General features: G+C 42.8%; 1 protein-coding gene across 1 annotated transcript in view; it reads left to right on the top strand.

Annotated features, from left to right (window-relative positions):
* Nucleotides 1-520: 520 nt before the first annotated feature.
* The window catches only part of cry-dash (cryptochrome DASH), a 76,800-nt gene continuing 56,891 nt past the window's right edge, over nucleotides 521-20,429 (top strand). The window contains exon 1 of the mRNA XM_067251526.1: nucleotides 521-660. Within this exon, the coding sequence (XP_067107627.1) occupies nucleotides 604-660 (57 nt within the window). The 5' untranslated portion in view covers nucleotides 521-603. The remainder of the gene's footprint in view (nucleotides 661-20,429) is intronic.

Genomic DNA, 20,429 nt, shown 5'->3' with positions numbered 1-20,429 from the left:
GCCTGAGCACACTTCTCAGATCATAAGACAGAACTTTAATAAGCACAATATATTCTTTACACTTCCCTCTTAGTATTTTGAGTTGTAAATGAGCAGCACTAAAATTACGCTTTTAAATCTATGTAATCTTTATAAATAATAAGTATGCATTTTTATATAAAATATACAGACATATCAGTTGTAAAAATTTCATTAAAAAACGGACCCCTCTGCAACCGACGCAAGCAAGCACCCCCTACAATCTCCCCAGAAATTGTACCCTCTCTAGTTCAAATTATTTTCAGAACTATCATAGTGAAATTCATAGCTAAAACATTTATTTTTTAAAGAGCCGTTCTGGAGCCAAAAGAGCCGTCTCTTTTCAGTGAGCTGAGCCAAACGAGCCGGCTCACGAAAAAGAGCCGGAATGCCCTATTGACAAGGTAAACTCGGTTTTGCAGTGAATGACCCCTTTAAAAAGTTTGCATTATGACCCTTTCGGCGTTCCATAGCACATACGTAAGCCCTGAGCTATGCTACAAGAAAACCAGCCCATACACAATTCGTTCGAGCCGTGGGAATTCTCAATAACTTTTGTCAGAATTTACTGGTAACCTAGACAGTATGGCACGTATAGCGATATGTTTAATAAGAAATGATTTGCGTCTTCACGACAACGAGGTAAGTGCTACTTGACGCATTTGCTTTGATCAAGCAGTTGAAGCAGGTAAAAAACTACTTTCCGTCAACGCCGAACGTTTCCATCGCAAAACGTTGCGATGGAACGTATTTTCCACTAAAGCATTGTATTGTTTTATTTTAGCCCACAGATTGTACAATAATACGTCCAAATGTATTGACATCATAAGATACATACTTGGTGTTGTGAGTCGTAGTGTAGGCTAATGCAAAACAAGTGGAAATTATTCACAACTAGTGCACAAAGCCCGTGATAAAAAAAAAAAGCGGAGCTGGTGCTGGTGCTAGAGCCAGTTCGGAGCTGGTTCAAGAACGGAGCCTTCTATGAACCGGTTTGCTTTTCCACGGGCTAGAGAGCCACCACAGAGCCACGTCACTACGTTACTGTATACGTCTCATCTTTCCCAGCAACGCTAGCGCGGCAGCGCCAAACACAAAGCAGAGCCCTTCTAAAGGCTGTTTATCAATGGGGTGTTCCATCAACGTCGCTAACGCAAGTCGCGCTAACACGAATAAGATTCACTTGGGTAAACGTCAACTTAGACTTCAAATCAAATGTATTTGTATAGCCCTTTTTACACGCAAGCATGTCACAGAGGGCTTCACATATGCCCACAGAACTGCCCCTCAACCAACCTAAACCCTCAAGGAAGACAAGGAAAAACTCCCAGAAAAACTCCCAACAGGAGAAAAAATGGAAGAAACCTTGGGAGGAGAAATTCAGAGAGGGATCCCCTCCTCCAGAGACGGTTGGTGAGAGAGAGGAGCAGAACACAGGCTAAACATAGTCATACAGTGTCAATGGGTTTTGAAACACCTAGGGATGCTCCGATCTGATCGGCGCCGATCCATATCGCCCGATATTCCCATTATCGATTTTGATCGGCGTTCTCAAAACGGCCGATCAAACATGGCCGATCAGATGACATAAAATCTGCGAGAACTACTATCAGAGACGTTTCAATAAATCGTTAGATAGGCATTTCAGGCCGCCAATGGTAAGAAATGATTCTTTAACCTTTAGATGCGTGAGTTCTAAATATTTCCGACGCTTCCACCAGAGTTTGTTTTCCAAAAGGGGAAGCTAGCTAGCTTTAGTTAGCTTCCGTTACCTAGCAACCTAGGATAATACTCGTAGCAATGCTACTACCTGCTAGTGTTACTTGTTAGCCTCTAATTGTACATTTTGAAGCCATACTATAGCGTTTGTCATCGTTTTTGCCTATCGGAAAATAGTCGGTTGGAATTTTCAGAATCGCACATGTGCGACGTTACTCTGTAAGACCCGCATTCGAACGAAAACAGTCACGGACAGCCACTGCTTTTTGGAAGGCCAATAAAGACCTCTTTCCTGCTCTCGCACAAGCAGCACAAGTCTTCCTTTCCGCACCTTGTACAAGTGTAGATAGCGAGCGACTTTTCAGCACAGCAGGACATATTTTAGATGAGAAAAGTAAGTAAGTAAGTAAGTAAGACTTTATTTATATAGCACATTTCATACAAGAATTGTAGCTCAAGGTGCTTTACATAAAATCAATAAAAACAATAATACAAGTGATAAACAATTCAAACAAAAATAAAAATCCCAATAAGATCTCTGTTCAAGAGAGAAAACAACTTAGAAAAGGAACAGGTTGACTCATAAAAATGCTGATATGCTTATATTTATCAAGGCAAATCTTCCAGTGATGCTGCTTAATCAGTAAGGTTTGAATACTCTAGTATGCTCCCTCTCCGAGTGAGTGCGTGCGTGAAGTGAGAGAGTGAGTAAAGGATGTGAGAGTGAGTGAGTGAGACATTATACAGATAGATCTACATGTTTAGTTTTTTTTGTTTAATTGCTGACTTCCTGTGCACCTTTTATCTTTATTCTGTCTGTTAACTCCTCCTAAATGCAGACAAATTGACTTGAAACATATTGAATATTTGGCTATAGCCTGTTTATGTTGCAGTTAAGTTTGTATTATTTTTCCACAGGAAAGCTACTGTATAAGCTCCACGTTCTCTTGAGAGCCTCTAGAGAGAGGAATGTTGCACATGTGATTCTATTGTTGTGATTTTTATTTAAAGATTTATATTTTGATTATTATTTTAATATTTAATATTATTTACACATTTTATAGTAAGCGAGAGAGCTTCTACACTGGAATGTTGCACGTTCCCTGCAATAGAACGGATGGTTGTCAAGTCATGATACTCTCTCGTCTTGTAATATAAATACTTAAAATACAATACCAATGTTGTTAAGAATAATTAATTTAATAAATAATGCACAATAAATAGAATGCTTTAATCGACACCGTGATCGGTATTATCGGATCGGCAGATACTGATTTCAGTGATCGGCACCAAAAACCCTGATCGGAGCATCTCTAGAAACGCCAAAATCCATTGTTCAACTTCAAAGATGTAGGACAGGACCGGGAGACTCGCGACCAGGTCCAGCGTTGGCCGACCGACGACCAGGCAGGTGCTGACAGCTCAAACCTCCCACACCACAAGGGATGTGTGTGGGGAAGGGGGACAGAGAGAGGAGAGCAGGGATTAGAGAATGCCAGGAGAAGCTAACAGTTACAGTCATAATAGAATGAGATCCCCACCGGTCAAGTGTGGACTGGTGCAGAAATTTAACAGAGCAAAAAAGGGGTATTTGATGCAGCCCCACACACCAAGACAGCGACAGCCCCCCTCGGTTGGAACATGAAATCTGTTCCAGGGGAAAGAACTCTAAAATAAGTTATACTTATAGAATAAGGATGAAAACAACCTGTCCCCCGTTGCCTCCAACTAGTAACAGAAACAATAACAGTAACAATATACAGCAACGGAAACTATAACAGTGACAATATACAGTAACAGATTTATTTTATTTGTAACATCTAGATGTAACTTTCAGATGGGGCAATGTGAACATATAAGCTATTATTACAATTTAAAAGTTACGTGATACACACATAGGCAAACACACACCCCAGATTTACATAAAAGTAAATACACACATAAATATACACAATTGCGGGTGCAAGGAGACCGGAGAGGTACAGTGGAGCCAATCCATGCAGAGATTTGTAGGTTAGTAGTAGAACTTTGAATAGGGAGCCAGTGTAAAGAGACTCTTGTCTCTTTACAGTTCTAGTCAATAGTCTAGCAGCAGCATTTTGCACCCGCTGTAAATTATTTAGGTAGGTAATTGGGAGGCCAGAGAACAACACATTGCAGTAGTCCAATCGGGACGTAACAAATGCATGTATTAGTTTTTCCGCATCATCCTTCAGTCCCCCCAGGATTTCGCGGGCCTTTTTTGTGATAGTTGCGGGCTAAAATTCCTGATTTCGTGGGAGCTTTTCCAAAAAGTTGCGATGAAAGTTGCTGTGTTTTTTAGGTGTTTGTTGCGATGAAATTGCGGGAACAAGTGAAAGTTGCGATAAAAAGATGCGAATTTCCCTCTTTGTAATTTTAATTGAGTTATTGGTTGAAAATTAAGTAATTAACAAACATTCATCAAAGAATAAAACCATTGACAAAATTGTCCCCTAAATAACCTTACCAAAATGCCAATTTTCATCATATCCAATTTTTTATCCTTATCCAACCAGGATTTACATTCGCATTGAAGGGAGGAATCTGGCACCTTATTGAAGGAAATTAAAGAGTGAAAGAGTTCAGACACCAGAATGAACGCGTTCACAGTATCGTTCATCAGGCAGTAATACAATAGCCTATGTTCAGTTAGTTTATCCTGGAGGGTCTGATCCTTTGAGAGGAATTTTCGTATTTTGGCAATATTACGTAGATGGAAAAATGCAGTTCTGGTAATTTGCTTAATATGGTACTCAAAACGAAAGGTCTGGGTCCATTGTGACTCTTAAATTTTTTACCATCTGGCTTTGAGAGACTTTGACGCCGTCTAGGTCTAAGGTCAGATTGGATAAATTATTTCTGTATTTTTTAGGACCGAAAATTTGAACCTCGGTTTTATCCGAATTAAGAAGAAGTAAATTTGCAGTCATCCAAGTTCTTAACCCAGAAACACATTTTTCCATAGCATGTGGAAATTCTCCAGACTTTATAGACATATATAGAGTATCATCTGCATAACAGTGAAAATGTACCCCAGAGCTTCTAATTATTTTTCCTAAAGGCAACATATAGAGTGAAAATAACAGAGGGCCTAGAACTGAACCCTGCGGTACTCCGTATTTTACAGTGGAGCTCCTGGATGAGCAGCCATCATAGTGGACATATTGTGATCTATCAGATAGATACGATCTAAACCACTTAAGTGACATACCAGAAATCCCAACATAGTTCTCCATACGTTCCAGGAGAATCTCATGATCCTCAGTGTCAAAAGCTGCACTTAGGTCTAGAAGAACCAGGACAGAGATAGAGCCTGCATCAGAGGCTAATAATAGATCATTGACTACCTTGGCTAATGCAGTTTCAGTGCTGTGGTGGAGACGAAATCCAGACTGGAGAGGTTCATAAAGCTGATTTGAGGAGAGGTGCTCAGTGAGCTGTTGTGCCACAGCCTTTTCAAAGATTTTGGAGAGAAATGGCAAATTTGAAATTGGCCTGTAATTGCTAAGACAACCTGTTTTTTTAAGAAGGGGCTTAATAATAGCTTGTTTGAAATCATTGGGGACTTGGCCAGTTACAATAGATTCATTAATAATACTAAGCATGGGTGGTCCAATAATAGGGAGAAGTTCCCTACGGAGTTTGGCAGGGAGGGGATCGAGAAGGCAGCTAGTGGGTTTTGAGGAGTCTATCAGCTCGATGAACGCTTCCATAGAAATAGGTTTAAAGTGAGTGAGAGCCTCAACATGCAGCATGCTTGGTATAGAGGAAAGTTCAGTGTTGATGGCCACTCCTCCAGGATTAGTCTGTAGTTTGTTCCTTAATGCATATATTTTTTGGTCAAAGAAGTCTAAGAAATCATTGGGAGAGAGATCTGAACTAACACAGAGTGTAGTTTTCTTAGTGAGTTTTGCAACAGTATCAAATAGGAACTTAGTGTTGTGCTTGTTCTTACTAATCAACTTAGAGAAATATTCTGATCTGGACCTGATGAGGACTTGCTTGTACTCCATTTGGCTGTCCTTCCAGGCCAGGCGGAAAACCTCCAATTTAGAGGTATGCCACTTATGTTCTAGTTTTCTAGTGGACCTCTTGAGAGTGTGGGTTTCCTCTGAATACCATGGAGCCAATTTCTTGTCTTTTCTTTTTCTTGGTTTGAGTGGGGCAACAGAGTCTAGGGATAGCTGAAGAACCAAATTCAGATCCCTCATTTTAGCATTTAATGATTTATTTGGGACGTCAAGTGCTTCTAGTGCAGCGGGTAGAATATTAGCCAGTTCCAGAGCTGTGTTTGGGGTTATGCAGCGTCTAGTATAAATATTCTGAGTGCCTCCAAGGCTCTGGCAGAGGTCCATTTTGAAGGTAACCAGGCAGTGGTCTGATAATATAGGATTGTGGGGGTGGACAATCACGTCACTAATCTTGATTCCGCGCGTGAGAACTAGATCCAATGTATGCGAGTGAAGATGGGTAGGTTTGGAAACCACCTGAGTGAGACCTGTGGAATACATTAGAGCAGTAAAGGCCTTACTTAAAGGATCCTTTGGGTCATCCACATGAATGGTAAAATCACCCATGATTAAGATGTTATCAGTATATGTCACAAGATCAGCACTAAAATCTGCAAATTCCTCCAGGAAGAGGGAATACGGGCCGGGGGGCCGGTATAGAGTAACTATACAAAATGAGGGAGGGGGGGCAGGAGTAGTAGCATTATTATTTTTAAAGTAGTTGGTGGTTTCATGCAAATTATTTCAAATGATTTAAAGGTGTTTACAGATTTTAGGCTGAGGTTGAAGCTAGCTTCATATATCATAGCAACACCACCACCTTTCTTTGAAACACGAGGGATGTGTGAGTACGCAAAATCCGGAGGCAATGCTTCATTCAGGGGGGAATATTCGTCAGGTTTTAACCAGGTTTTGGTGAGTCTAATCAAGTCCAGGCTGCATTCGGACATCAGATCATTAATCAAAACGGCCTTTGTGGATAGAGATCTGATGTTTAGGAGCCCAACATTCCAGTATGGGTTTTTGCCAGCTTTAGACGTAGATAATTCTTCTGAAAAGGCGGCACTGTCATCAGAAAACTTAGTAGGAAGAGCAACGGGGGAGCAAGGCTGAATACAAATTAAATTGGTATAATTCCTAATAATTGAAGGCCGAAATTTAGAAAAAGGGCGGGGGACCGACACCGTCTCAATGGGAAAAACGACATCAGCAATCACACTGGCTACACTACAAGCTAGGCTATCGGGCCCCCAACAGCTCACAACATACCCATCAACAAACCTATCAGACTCTCTAAGAGACTGTGGCCCGGCTTGTTCTAGTGAGTGTCAGGCCTGCTCTTTGACATTTAGTCATTTAGCAGACGCTCTTATCCAGTGCTCTAAAATAGCTTCAATATTCCTAGACAATAGAAAAGCACCTCCAGCTCGGATGGAGCCCGTCACTTTTCAACAAGCCAGGTTTGGCCCAGAAACGAGACCAATTATCTACAAATCCTAAACCTTGTTCTGAGCAGAAGCGAGCCAACCAACGGTTAAGAGAGACAAGTCTGCTGTAGATCTCGTCAGTCCCCCTAACAGGTAGTGGGCCAGAGACTATTACTCGATGCCGACACATCTTTTGAGCAAGGTCACATGCCCGAGCTATATTAGAATCAGAATCAGAATCAGAATGGGTTTTTATTCGCCATGAAAGTTTGCACAGACAAGGAATTTACTTCGGTAGGAGAGCCTACCTAGGCAGCCAATTTCGGCGCCACTAGAAAGTTACAGCATAACATGAGGAGAGAGGAGGAGAGAAAAAGGCAACACCCAGACAATGCTCCTAGAGGAGTACAGTGTGGGAACAGACAAAAACCTCAGCACATAAGCACAACAACATTTACAAAAACACGATACTTGCAACGAGTGGGGGGGGGGGGGGGGGGGTAGACAAGCAGCATCTGGACCTGCAGCCATGTAGGCACTGGACACAGAACCGCCAGCCACCCTGGGGAAACAAGCAGGCGAAGGCGTTGGATGGGGGTGGGGGGGTGGTGATATCTGTAGTAGGTGAAAGTTAATGTGTGAGTAAGTCTGGGTTGGCGCCCTCGACCTAGGCCACAATCAGTCCGATTCTCCCTATGCAGATTGTGTTGGCCAGGAGACATCCTTGGTCATGACCCGGGAAGAGACCAAACCACAGATGTCGGTGGGGGGGGGGGAAGGGAGGAGCAAGATAGTCTCGCTTCAGCGCTCTCCAGGGGAGTTGTTTTCCAGCAACGACCTTGGCCAGGCCTTGTGCTGGTTACGGGGCCGAAAGAGGATAAGATTGGGGTAGTTGTTTTGACGAGTAGCCGCAACTCAATTTTCGCGTCCACCCTTCAGGAAGGTCTCCAAGTCCTCCATCTTCCTCTGCAGAGCCGCAAACTTATCCCTGTTGTAATCAATGCTGCGTTGTAAGTTCACAGACTGAGCTCCAGCAACTCTGCCCACCGCTTCGATCATATCGGGCAGCCTAACGGGGCTTTTGACGGCTGCAGCCGTTTCCTTGATTTTACGATATACAAAGCCAGCGCCTATTCCAAACAGCAGAAAGCCTGTAATCATGGTTCCGAATATGAAGATGTCTTCAACGTCCTCCACGGAAAGCGCCGTTAGACACACGACACGCCAATTCTCCCACGCGTCCATCGTGTAGCCAGCTGCGAACGTCCCGTCCGGACAGTTGGGTTCCCCCACACCCGAGCTTCTCTTCGAGAAGATGGTGTCAATAGCATTAAGAGACCAGCTAATTAATTCCATGCTTATAGTTTCGGAGAGTGATGATGAGAGAGTATCTTGAGACAAGACAAGACACAGACACAGCCAAGCAGGGAAGGTCAGGGAGGGGAGGATAGAAAAATGCGACCGCCTTCGTCAAGAGCAAGAGTCAAGCAAGAGTAACCTTAGTGACCTCTGACTGCCTCAGCCTAACATCATTGGTGCCGACATGAATGACAATATTTTCATACCTATCATCAGTGCGTGCGCCATGTGCCTTAGCTTGGGCCTTTGCCTTAGCCCTAGTGCTAGACAGCACCCTAAGATTAGCTTCTATGTCGGTAGCTCTGGCCCCAGGTACACAGTAAACTGTCCCTGATTGCTCCAATCTAATGTTACGAGTGATGGAGTCACCGATCACTAACGTCTGAGGAGTCCCACTCCCACCATGCTGCAAAGGTGAAACCGGTGGGGCTAATCTTGAGTCCTCCTTCGCGCTAGGATACCCTGCCAGTGATGCTGCGCCAGTCGCATCTAAAGTTACTAGCATACGTTCTTCCTCAGACTTAAGCCTCAAGCCGTTCCACTAACAGGCAACGCTAATTCAAGCTAGACCTCAATAACCTTACAGCCTGGTCCTAACCAGACTCTCGTACATTTCATTTGTACAGAGTCTGGCCTCGCTCCATTGACAAGCGTTGACTTCCTTTTAGACGGGTACTCTGTTGAAGTTTAAAACTATTGGATCTGCCCAGAGCCACTCTGATCTGCCATAACCAATTGCTAGCGTTCGCCTTATCCAATTCCTTCACCACTACTGTAACAAAGCTAGCTGCCATAGCTGGAAAATCAAACTGTTCCAGAACCCTGTGGGGAGGAGGGCCACAACATCATGGCCACCAACAAAACTCAGCAAAACTTGTTCTTGCTCCGGCTTTAGCTTATGGATATTCGGCAGTGTTGCTACAACGGGCCGAATGGCTTCGCTCGCATCTTTGTCCGCCGCCATTACGGAACTACAACACAAACTAGCGCACAACATCAACGTCATCGTTCTCAGCCACTCCTTCTGTTCGCTGATTGGCCCGTAGAAAATGAACCGGAGACATCTGACTTACTTACCTCACGGCCAGACCTAGTACAGAAGCAAAATCTAAATTGAGCGGAAGTACGTAGGTGGGCAGAGCCAGGCTAATAAACTTAGACTGTGCAGCCCAGATCAGGCGATCGTAGAAAAGAGGAGTTATGTCGCCAAAAGCAAAGCGTAAACCAGCAGTGGTGTTGTTTCAGCAGCGTAAATTGATTTTTTGAAATGCGTAAATTGTAGACCTACCAAATCTACTTAACATATATATATATTTGCATTTAAGCCTACTGATAATTAGCGTAATTTGATGAGCTGTCTGTAACCGTTGTGACAGTAGGCGAGCCCCAGTGTTTCCCAACCTTTTTTCAGTCATGGCACCCTTAGAAAAGTTTCAAAATGTTGTGGCACCCCCCCCCCCCAAAAAAAAAGAATGAAAAGGACTTCACTCTACATATCCAAACAGGGGGGTGGGTAATCGGGAGAGTTCCCGGTGGGCCGCTTCACTTTTGGGCTGGTCGAGGATTTTGTTGTTGTTGACATTTGTCACGTTAGTCTATCTTCTCTTAAAGTAGGCTACACACGTTCCGCATTCTGACACCTCAGCCTCAGCATGGGTTGTACCATATGAGGGAGTTCTCCCCTCCCAAATAGAGTTGGTTGGGTCCATAGCCCGTCTTTTCCAAAAAGTTTTCCCAGATCGGCTACCGATAGCTAGGACGGGCGGCCCTACCGTAACGATACGTTGTCAGGGAGGATGGATGGGAGCAGGGCCGGAGTGATGGCATCGCTCGCATTAACTGTAGAAGTCCCTATCTTGCATCACATCAAACCCATACGCCCTAGGTTGGGGTAAAGCTCCTTATGTTTACAACGTCTGGCTCCGTGCCTGATTAACACTTGGATCGTTAAGCAGTCTCAAAAATGGTATCAATATAAAAAATTATACGATCCCTTTCTGTAATCATGATACCCCCCAGAAATGTTCACTGAACCCCCAGTCAAAGCAGGCTGCATCCGGCACTGTTTGGTATACAAAAAAAGGGCCAGTCTTGGGCCTGAAACTCCCGGGCTGAAAAGTGGCCCCACTCCGGCCCTGTATCCGAATTCTCCTGATTGAGGAACGTTTTTAACTCTTCCCTCAGTTCATAGAGTCGTGCCAAAACCTTGCTGCGTGATAGCCACCGAACGGCCGTATGTAATAACAAGCTCTGATGTTCCGCTCCCATTTCCTTGCATAAAATCGAAAATAGACGGCTCTTCAGTGGGCGTGCCTTGATGAAATTAACTAGGCCTATATCTACTGCTCTGTCCAGTACATCAGAGTTCCTTCGGGAGCGTCTTTGCTACCAGTGCCTCCCTATGTAAAAAGCAGTGAGTGGCTTTCACATGTGGGTTTTGCGCTCTGACTCTGCTAATGAAGCCCTTCGTACTCCCTGTCATGGCAGCGGCCCCATCAGTACATAAACTGTGACAGTCCTTCCAATTCCATTGATTTACAAAATAAAAAGGTTTCTCGAATGCTGTCGCCATCTACGAATCGAACATTTGCCAGGAGCTGAGCGTGCGTGCCCACTAATGTCAGTCGACTCATCCAGCTACAAGGAAAATTCCTTGAAGGCAGGGACGGACTGGGAGTAAAGGGTTAAAAGTCCCTGGACTTTTATCCAGACTGGCCCACCAGAACAAGCCCCCGTATACGCCACCACAGCTGCCCTGCCAATACATCCACATTCTGTGTTAGATGTAATGCAAGTTAGGGAGTTTCACAGTTCATGCGAGCGCGCATTTCGCACGAGCGAAATTTTTTGGCCTTTATTTGAGCGCAAAATAGCTTTTGAGGTTTATGTAAACAAAATAAACATAGCCGTTTTTGAATTGGTAAAACGTCTCGTAAAGATGATGTATTTTTGTCTCTTATTTTTCAGGCCCTTACATTTATTAGCCTGGTTTTCGATCGTTATATAGTCTCTACTAGCTAGCTTTCAATCTCAGTGTCACTGTCGAGTGTAAGCTAGACAAAGGGGGCGGGGTAATGGCTGCACAGACGTTCATTTGGAATAGACCAACCGGCCTTGGGGAAAGGGGGGACTGTGTCGCTCAATCTTCTGCCAACATTTTCTTAGTAGTTTAAAAAATTATAAGGCAAGCGGCCCTCCGGCCCAGACGTGTCTCGGCCCTCCCGATGGCCAGTCCGCTTCTGGTTGAAGGACTTTTACACAGCACCCCTGCTCTCATCAGACGGCACCCCGGTTGGGAAACACTGGGCTAGCCTATGGCCAATATTCTCAACAGGAGATTGAGAATAATAGCCCAAAAAAGAACGTGGCAGCAATTGAAAATTGTAGGATAAAATTCAAAACACTGAAGAAGGCCATGATTAATTGCACTTGATGTGGGCTAATAATGTTTTTGTCTTCACATCTTGAACAAAATTAATAAATTACTTCAAAATAACTTTGCCACACGCATTTATTAACCGATAGGCTAAATGCTGAGCTTTAAGATAAAAGGGAACGATAACCATGACTAAAATGGGGATTCAATGAAATAACTAGTATTTCACAGATCCAGCACCGACTTCAGATCAGAAGGTGACCAAAACTGTAGCACACTTTGCTTGGCAGAACAGTCATTTAAAATTGCTCAGCATGACTAAGAATATATCATTATTATATTACGCGTGCATATTAAATCCAAATCCAATTATTACTATTCTGGCTGACAGCGTATGGACAGCTGCCCCATATTTCCAGATTTCCAATTAACATAGTCTGCCTCCACAGATCCAGAGGGGGCTTGGACAGTGACAGACTGTGGCTGTGCCAAGGGTTGTGACAGCCTCACTTTTTGAAAGCATGCCCTAGTGGGAACATTAGGGGAGACTGTTGGGCACAGCATCTAATAGTCTTCTTTGGAAAGGACAACATTTGGGACACTGTCATGTAGGGGCAGCATAAAGGGCACTTCATAACAGCACCCTTTTCCATTGGAAGTAGGGAGTCAGGTGGCTGAGCGGTGAGGGAAGCGGGCTAGTAATCTGAATGTTGCCAGTTCGATTCCCTGGCCGTGCCAAAAAAAGGACGTTGTGTCCTTGGGCAAGGCACTTCACCCTACTTGCCTCGGGGAGAATGTCCCTGTACTTACTGTAAGTCGCTCTGGATAAGAGCGTCTGCTAAATGACTAAATGTAAATGTAATGTAAGTAAGGGCATGGGAACAGTCCAATTTAGACCACTGTAAGGGCACCTTATAGGGTACTGCATCACATTTTCTTTACTATAAAGGAACTCATGAAGACATGTTTTTACATTTATAGAGGGCACACTGTCATTTATTGCATGGGGCATCCTGTGCACTCAAGCATATTTCACAATGTGAATGGCAGACAGTAGTAGCCTGGTCCTAACCAGACCCTCATACATTTCATTTGTACAGAGGGTCTGGGATTGCTCCATTGACAAGCGTTAACTTCCTTGAAGGCGGGTACTCTGTTGAAGTTTAAAACTACTGGATCTGCTCAGAGCCACTCTGATCTGCCATAACCAATCGCTAGCATTCGCCTTAGCCAACTCCTTCACCACTACTGTAACGGAGCTAGCTGCCGTAGCTGGAAAATCTAACTGTTCCAGAACCCCGTGGGGAGGAGGGCCACAACATCATGGCCACCAACAAAACTCAGCAAGGATTGTTCTTGCTCCGGCTTTAACTTATGGATATTCGGCAACGTTGCCACAACAGACCGAATAGCTTTGCTCGCATCTTTCTCTGCCGCCATTACTGAACTACAACTCAAACTAATACACAACATCAACATCATCGTTCTCAGCCACTCCCTCTGTTTGCTGATTGGACCTACAATTTTTTTTTCTTCTGAAAACCGACTAATACTCCGAAATCCCAGACGTAGTACAGAAGCAAAATCAAAATTGAGCAGAAGTACGTAGGAGGGCAGAGCCAGGCTAAGACAGTAGGGCACTTGGTCTAATTTTTGCCACTCTAGAGGGCATTTTAGAAACACTGTTTCAACCATGGGGGCACCAGGCAGTCACCCTCTGAGTCTTCCAGTGGGCCTGGATACACCCATGGGGACAGTATATTGCACTTATAATATTGGGGAAGCCAGAAGGAGAGGTAATATAGAGGCTTGTCAACATATAGGCTACTTTAAACAATTAAAATACTTTATACAATTGAATAAAAAGTCTCCTTGATTCTTTGTGTTTCAAGATTACCTGAAAAACTGATGATAATATTCAGGTACTGCTTTGGAGCAAGGTATACCCTTCATATTTCCTGGCATAGTCAGGGCTTAATTTGAGCCGGCACCTCCTGTCACTAAGATAAATTATTCGCCGAAATGAAAAAAATAATTACTGTTTGTGTAGTGTTCAATGTTGTTATCTGTCTTGTTAGTCTTTATTCCCCATTGAAGTTCCACAAAAATCTTGTGTTTGCATTTTTGATGCGTTTTGAGGTGAATTTTCAGCTTAAGACAGAGGGGAGGCACTTCAAGTGACACTTGCGCTTGTTCTGGTTGAGTAGGCTAGCTGTTAGCCTTGTTTCGTTTGGATAATTGCTGCTTGTAAAAACGATTGTTGCAGTGTATTTAAAAACAAACATTTCTCACCCATGCAGTGCATGTTCTGAAATTAAAATAAACATTGCCCTGTTTACTGTAAACATTGGGGGTCGTGGCCTTGGCCAACACAGCATTTTACCCATGCGTCGCTACTTTACAACTGGCTCTGGAACCAATCGTCACTCCTAATGCCTAAACCTCACAGCCAATCAGGGGCAGAGTGGGGAGAGGTTTTATACATTGATCTAGCCTCTTAATTTTGTTCTCAAAGTGCACTAGATTGATGCGTTTAACTTAAAAATGTTAGAAATGGTCTTCCGGAGGAGCATGCCCCCGGACCATCCTAGAGGGTCGGGGATTCACCGCATCGTTCTCACCTTACCCCTGACCTGTTTGCATGCCTGTACGTAGGCAGTGCAATTTTTGGGGGTTTCCGTTACCTCCAACCCCCATTTTGAGTCTCCGGATCCACCCCCCCTCTGCGCTCCGGGACCTCCCACTTTACAAATGAAGCACTGGGCATAGTTGCCCGTTCAAGAATGTCCCACATGCAAAGACACACAGAGATGCAAACAGACTGAACAGTGTCAAGGCTTGGCTACAGTGAGTTTGCTTCCTTGTGTGTGATTCCAGCAGACTATATAGTCTAGGCCTACCTACATAGACTGCAGTCTACTACCCTCCTTTCTACTATTATAGTCTACTACTCTCCTTTCTATTACTTTCTACAAAGGATGGTAGGCTGCTCTTATGTGTTCATTGCCATCCTTAAGAGTTGCTAAAGTGTTATTTCATAAATATATATATATATATATATATATATATGTTTTTATTTTTTATTACTGTATGTGTTCGAATGGTACATTGTGTTTGCTAATTGCCTTAGAAGACTAATGGATGATTAGAAGGATTAGAATTAGAATGCCAAAGGTCTGCAATGTTGTAATTGCTGCAAATGGAGCATTATTTGACGAAAGCAAAGTTTGAAGAACAACATTTATATTTCAAATAAAAATAATTATTTCTAATAATAATAATTAACCTTGTAAATGTGTTGACTATATTTTCTATTAATTTTGAAAGTTATTTGATAAATAAAAGTGTGAGTTTTCATGGAAAACACAATTGTCTGGGTAACCCCAAACTTTTGAACGGTAGTGTATATATTTTTTAAGAATGACAATCAAATCTATCTAGATAAACTATGCTGGGCCTGCTGAACCTATACTTCTTCCACAGATACTGGTCAGGGAAGCATTACTTCTGTCTCTGAAGACCCTTGGGGCTGGTGGGATAAACGCTCTTTGTATAATCTGAGCACCTTCATCCACCACAGGGTTGTCAAAGAACGGATAGGCCATAATTGATTGTAACTTGTCTAGACGCTCTGCTTAGTTTCTAAGGCCTTATTTTATGTCAATTAACCAATGGCTTTTGAAAACAGTTAGTGACATTATTTCTTAACTTATTTTTTGGAGATGAAGTAAACATGTAAATCATTCATGTCTGCACTTCAAAAAGTCTTTAAAAAATTAGGGCTTTTAAGTCTTTAAAATCTTAGTCGGCTGTCCCCGACTAAGATTTTCTTTGATTGACCAAGACTCGACTAAAACGTCTGAAAATCGACTAATCGAAATTTGAAACACTTTTTTTTTTCACAAAAAAAGTACAAACATTTTCCCGATCTGACTCAATGGCTGCTGGACATTGAAGATTCAGCCGCTAATAGCCTACTAATAATAAGACTCGTATCACCAGTCCTGTTGTAACCGAATGCCGATGGTATTTAGTATTTCTTACAATGTACTACAAATTAAAAATATTGTTTGTTTAACATGCAAATCATCAGAGCGTGCTTATCACTGCCTGAAAACTTGCAGCATGCGAACTTACGTAGAAGCTGCAGGGGAACGGTGCAACAGAGAAAGATTTTGTTGTCTTGGCCGGAGAAGATAATGTCATTCGATTTGGATGTGATTCTTATAATAGGCATATTCATTTTTCAACCCAGCGCGTTAGCATGAGCGAAGTAGGGCTAGGCTTACGTTTTTCAGGTGGTAGGCTACATCATATTCGACGTCGAACTATGAAAAATAAACCGTTGTTGGCAGAGTTTGCATTCAATGTTTTTCGAGTCACCCGGTACTTTGTAAATGTAAATGTACTTTAATGAAATGCTGCCATACCACAGATTTCTTTGCCATTTTGACTAATAACACCGACAAAGTAGGCTATGGCAGAGTTTGTAGTTTGGCAGCCAATTGTGCTCGTGCCGTGTGCAAAATACCAAAACAGAACAAAGCGCAGATTAACGAAAGGGAAAACAGTAACACCTTTTCTTTTAAATTATATATTTTTAGAGTTGCTTTATTTGTCTTAAATAATATAATCTAAAATTTCTGTAGAACATTTTGTTAATTCAACAATGATGACACAAGTGGGAATCAGATCTCACACTGCCATATGGCAGCTCGACTACAAAAATCTAAGTCGACCAAGAGCATATCGACCAGAAAATTAGCCAGGAAAAGTAGGCTACTTGTCCAAAGGACCATAATTCAAAACGGTAAGTAGCAGTAGGCAATACTTATATTACACATATTTTAAGGCCAACAAGTACAAGGCTGAATTGCCTGAGTCAGTCCCTTTTGCAGGCCTCTACTGCAACTGTCTTCAGTTCCTGCTTGTTCTTGGGGCATTTTCCCTTCAGTTTTGTCTTTAGCAAATGAAATGCATGCACAATTGGATTTAGGTCAGGTAATTGACTTGGCCATTGCAGAACATTCCACTTCTTTGCCTTAAAAAACTCTTTGGTTGCTTTCGCAGTATGCTTCGGGTCATTGTCCATCTGCACTGTGAAGCGCCGTCCTATGAGTTCTGAAGCATTTGGCTGAATCTGAGCAGATAATATTGCCCGAAACACTTCAGAATTCATCCTACTGCTTTTGTCAGCAGTCACATCATTGATAAATACAAGGGAACCAGTTCCATTGGCAGCCATACATGCCCACGCCATAACACTACCTCCACCATGCTTCACTGATGAGGTGGTATGCTTTGGATCATGAGCAGTTCCTTCCCTTCTCCATACTCTTCTCTTCCCATCATTCTGGTACAAGTTGATCTTGGTCTCATCTGTCCATAGGATGTTGTTCCAGAACTGTACAGGCTCTTTTAGATGTTTTTTGGCAAACTCTAATCTGGTCTTCCTGTTTTTGAGACTCACCAATGGTTTACATCTTGTGGTGAACCCTCTGTATTTACTCTGGTGAAGCCTTCTCTTAATTGTTGACTTTGACACAGATACGCCTACCTCCTGGGCCCCGTTCGTCGTAAGGGTTGAAGCTAAGTTAATCAATTGTCCCTTTAGCCCGTTAACATTAGCGAGATGAGTGAGAACAGCAAATATCGGTTCGTCAACGGCTGATCCGCATCCAAATCATGTGGTTAATTTCAATCAGGCAAAACTTATCAGGGAAATTGCACGTGCACGTCCAACTTCAAAAGGCAGGAAAGGTCGATCACCAAAACCGTGATTTTTTAACGGTATGATGGCGGAAAAGACGAAAGAGAGAGCGGTGATAGGCTATTGTCGCCATCCGAGCAAACTATTATAATGAGTCTCTAAGAAGACAATAAGCATATTATCATGGCTAAGTCAAACACCGCCACCGCTGCCAGAGCAAGACAAGCAGCTTGGCAAAAAATTGCCGATAAGCTAAATGCGAAAGTTTTGGGGAAATGTATAGGCTCATCTTAAGTGCCTCATTACCCCAATCAATCAGATCACCTTTCTTTAAATGTGCCTGCTGGTATAGACTTAATGGAAATTAATAATCGAATGAGATCTTGCTAGCGAAAATAATGATCTCAACTCTTTCAGAATAAGTAGGCTAGATAAAAACAAGGCCAACGAGTATCTAAGTGATACGAATTCATAGACAATTATGAGGATATATGTAGGCTACTGCGCTTATATCATGTACTATATATGTGTATATGCATGTAGGCCTATGTGTAAATCCCTCTTTGATTTCATTGACTGGGACATGGCCAGGGAATATGATGAATTGATTCATCAGCTGGTTAAGCGCCAAGTACACTTTTCTTACAGCAACGCATGCTGCGGCTTTGCCAATGTTTTCTGCATCGCCTATACTGTATAAAAATGTAGCCTATAGCCTACCTGATGCAAAAAACCTCAAGGCTATGCAGTCTGAAGCACAGTTAAAGTGTCAAGTAGCTTTATTGTCAATTTCTTCACATGTCAAGACATAAAAAGGAATCGATATGACGTTTCCCACTCTCCCACAGTGAAACATATAAAAAGCACAGGCACAACAGATAAGACAAGACATTTCGTAAAACATAGCGTTACATATTCACATACAGCAGCATAAGCTCATAATAAAGCATAAAGCTTGCTGCGGCGTGTGATATATTTGCAATGTACGGCCCGAGAAGGTCTTGCAAATAAATGAGTCCTTGTCGGCTGAATCGATATCGCTCAAACAAGAACTCATCCGTGTGAAATAAAGGATCTTGGCAATCGCGAAGAACTCTATTGGTATGGAAAGCTAATCAAACTAAAATATAGCTCCTTGGTCAACTGGGTCTCTCAAAAAGGGAGCTGCCATGTTATTTTCCGGGGGTGTGGCAAGCTTATCCAGCTACACTTACGTTAGCCTGCTCTGGAGCAGGTTAGTGCTAATTGATATGTTACTATGGTGATTTATCGAAAGTCGCTTCCACGAACCAAAAAGAGGGGCGTTTTTTATCTTAGCCTGAAAATTAGCTCGCTAAACCGCTTAGCGAGCTACGACGAATACCCCCCTGGAGAGTGTTCTTGATCTGGCCAACTGTTGTGAAGGGGTTTTTCTTCACCAGGGAAAGAATTCTTCTGTCATCCACCACAGTTGTTTTCCGTGGTCTTCCGGGTCTTTTGGTGTTGCTGAGCTCACCAGTGCGTTCTTTCTTTTTAAGAATGTACCAAACAGTTGATTTGGTCACACCTAATGTTTTTGCTATCTCTGATAGGTTTGTTTTGATTTTTCAGCATAACGATGGCTTATGGACCTAACTGTACATGCTGGCAGCATTACTTCAGTAAATCTGGGGCCTGTACTACGAATCAAGATCAACATGCTCTGGATTACTTTCAGTTACCCAGCTACACAAAGCCTAACAATCGCAATCACGATAAGCTGTACTACGACGGCGGTTACCAACTCTCTAACTCAACCCAGATCTTTCCAATCTAGAGACGTGCGCGTTCACATAAAGGGGTGGTGTTTGCACCGTATGTCCAATCGCAAACATGGACAAAACAAGAGCCGCATATTTCACGCAGGAGGAGCAGACAATAATCTTACAAACTTTGTCTACTCCTCCTGCATGAAATATTGTAATACAAACATATCAGGAATACAGACATATAATACAGACAAAAATCAACAAAGTCGCTGCTGCCAAGCTGGCAGAAAATAGCAGACGCTGTAAATGCGTAAGCTACATGACTTATTGATATCTTATGCCCCAGGCACAAGATGTGACCATAATTACACGTGTGCATTCCATAACGTTAAAATTTTGTTGCTGTATTATTATTACCCTGGCAGTGGCAAACGATCGTGGGAGCAAATAAAAAATAAATATAAAACCATAATTCAAAACGGTAAGTAGCAGTAGGCAATACTTGCACATATTTTAAGGCCAACAAGTACAAGGCTGAATTGCCTGAGTCAGTCCCTTGTGTAGGATATTGGTATAGCTACAAAGGGCCTGTAGAACAATGAAATTGCTTGCAGCCAACAGGAAGAAAAATTAGGCAAAGAAAACTGGGGGGCCCTCCTCCACAGGACTTCACCCCTGCTGAGGAGCTGGCCCTCTCCAGCTATCAGGGTTGCCCCATGATGGAAGGAGTGGAAGGGGGCATTTCTTCAGACCCTGGTGGCAGCAGCTCGGAAACCCAAGCATATGTATGTTTCAAGTAATCTATGTGACCATGTTCATTCAACAATTATTTATGAATATTGTAGGAGTGAAATGTATTACTGTTCTCTGCAGTGACAGGAAATACAGTGGTGTTGCTGCCACCACCCACTGTTGTCCCACTGTGCCAAACAGAGGTAACAGTGAAACTAATAGTCATACGCCAGTATGTATGCTGCAATGGCTAAAACTTTTCTAATCTGTTTGACCACTTCTTGGAGTCCCGGTGATTGTATCTTGATGCGTGATATGAATAAAGTCCAG

Source organism: Osmerus mordax, chromosome 15, assembly GCF_038355195.1.
Source record: "Osmerus mordax isolate fOsmMor3 chromosome 15, fOsmMor3.pri, whole genome shotgun sequence".
NCBI classification, from domain to species: Eukaryota; Metazoa; Chordata; class Actinopteri; order Osmeriformes; family Osmeridae; genus Osmerus; species Osmerus mordax.
This window is presented reverse-complemented; position numbering and strand designations above follow the sequence as displayed.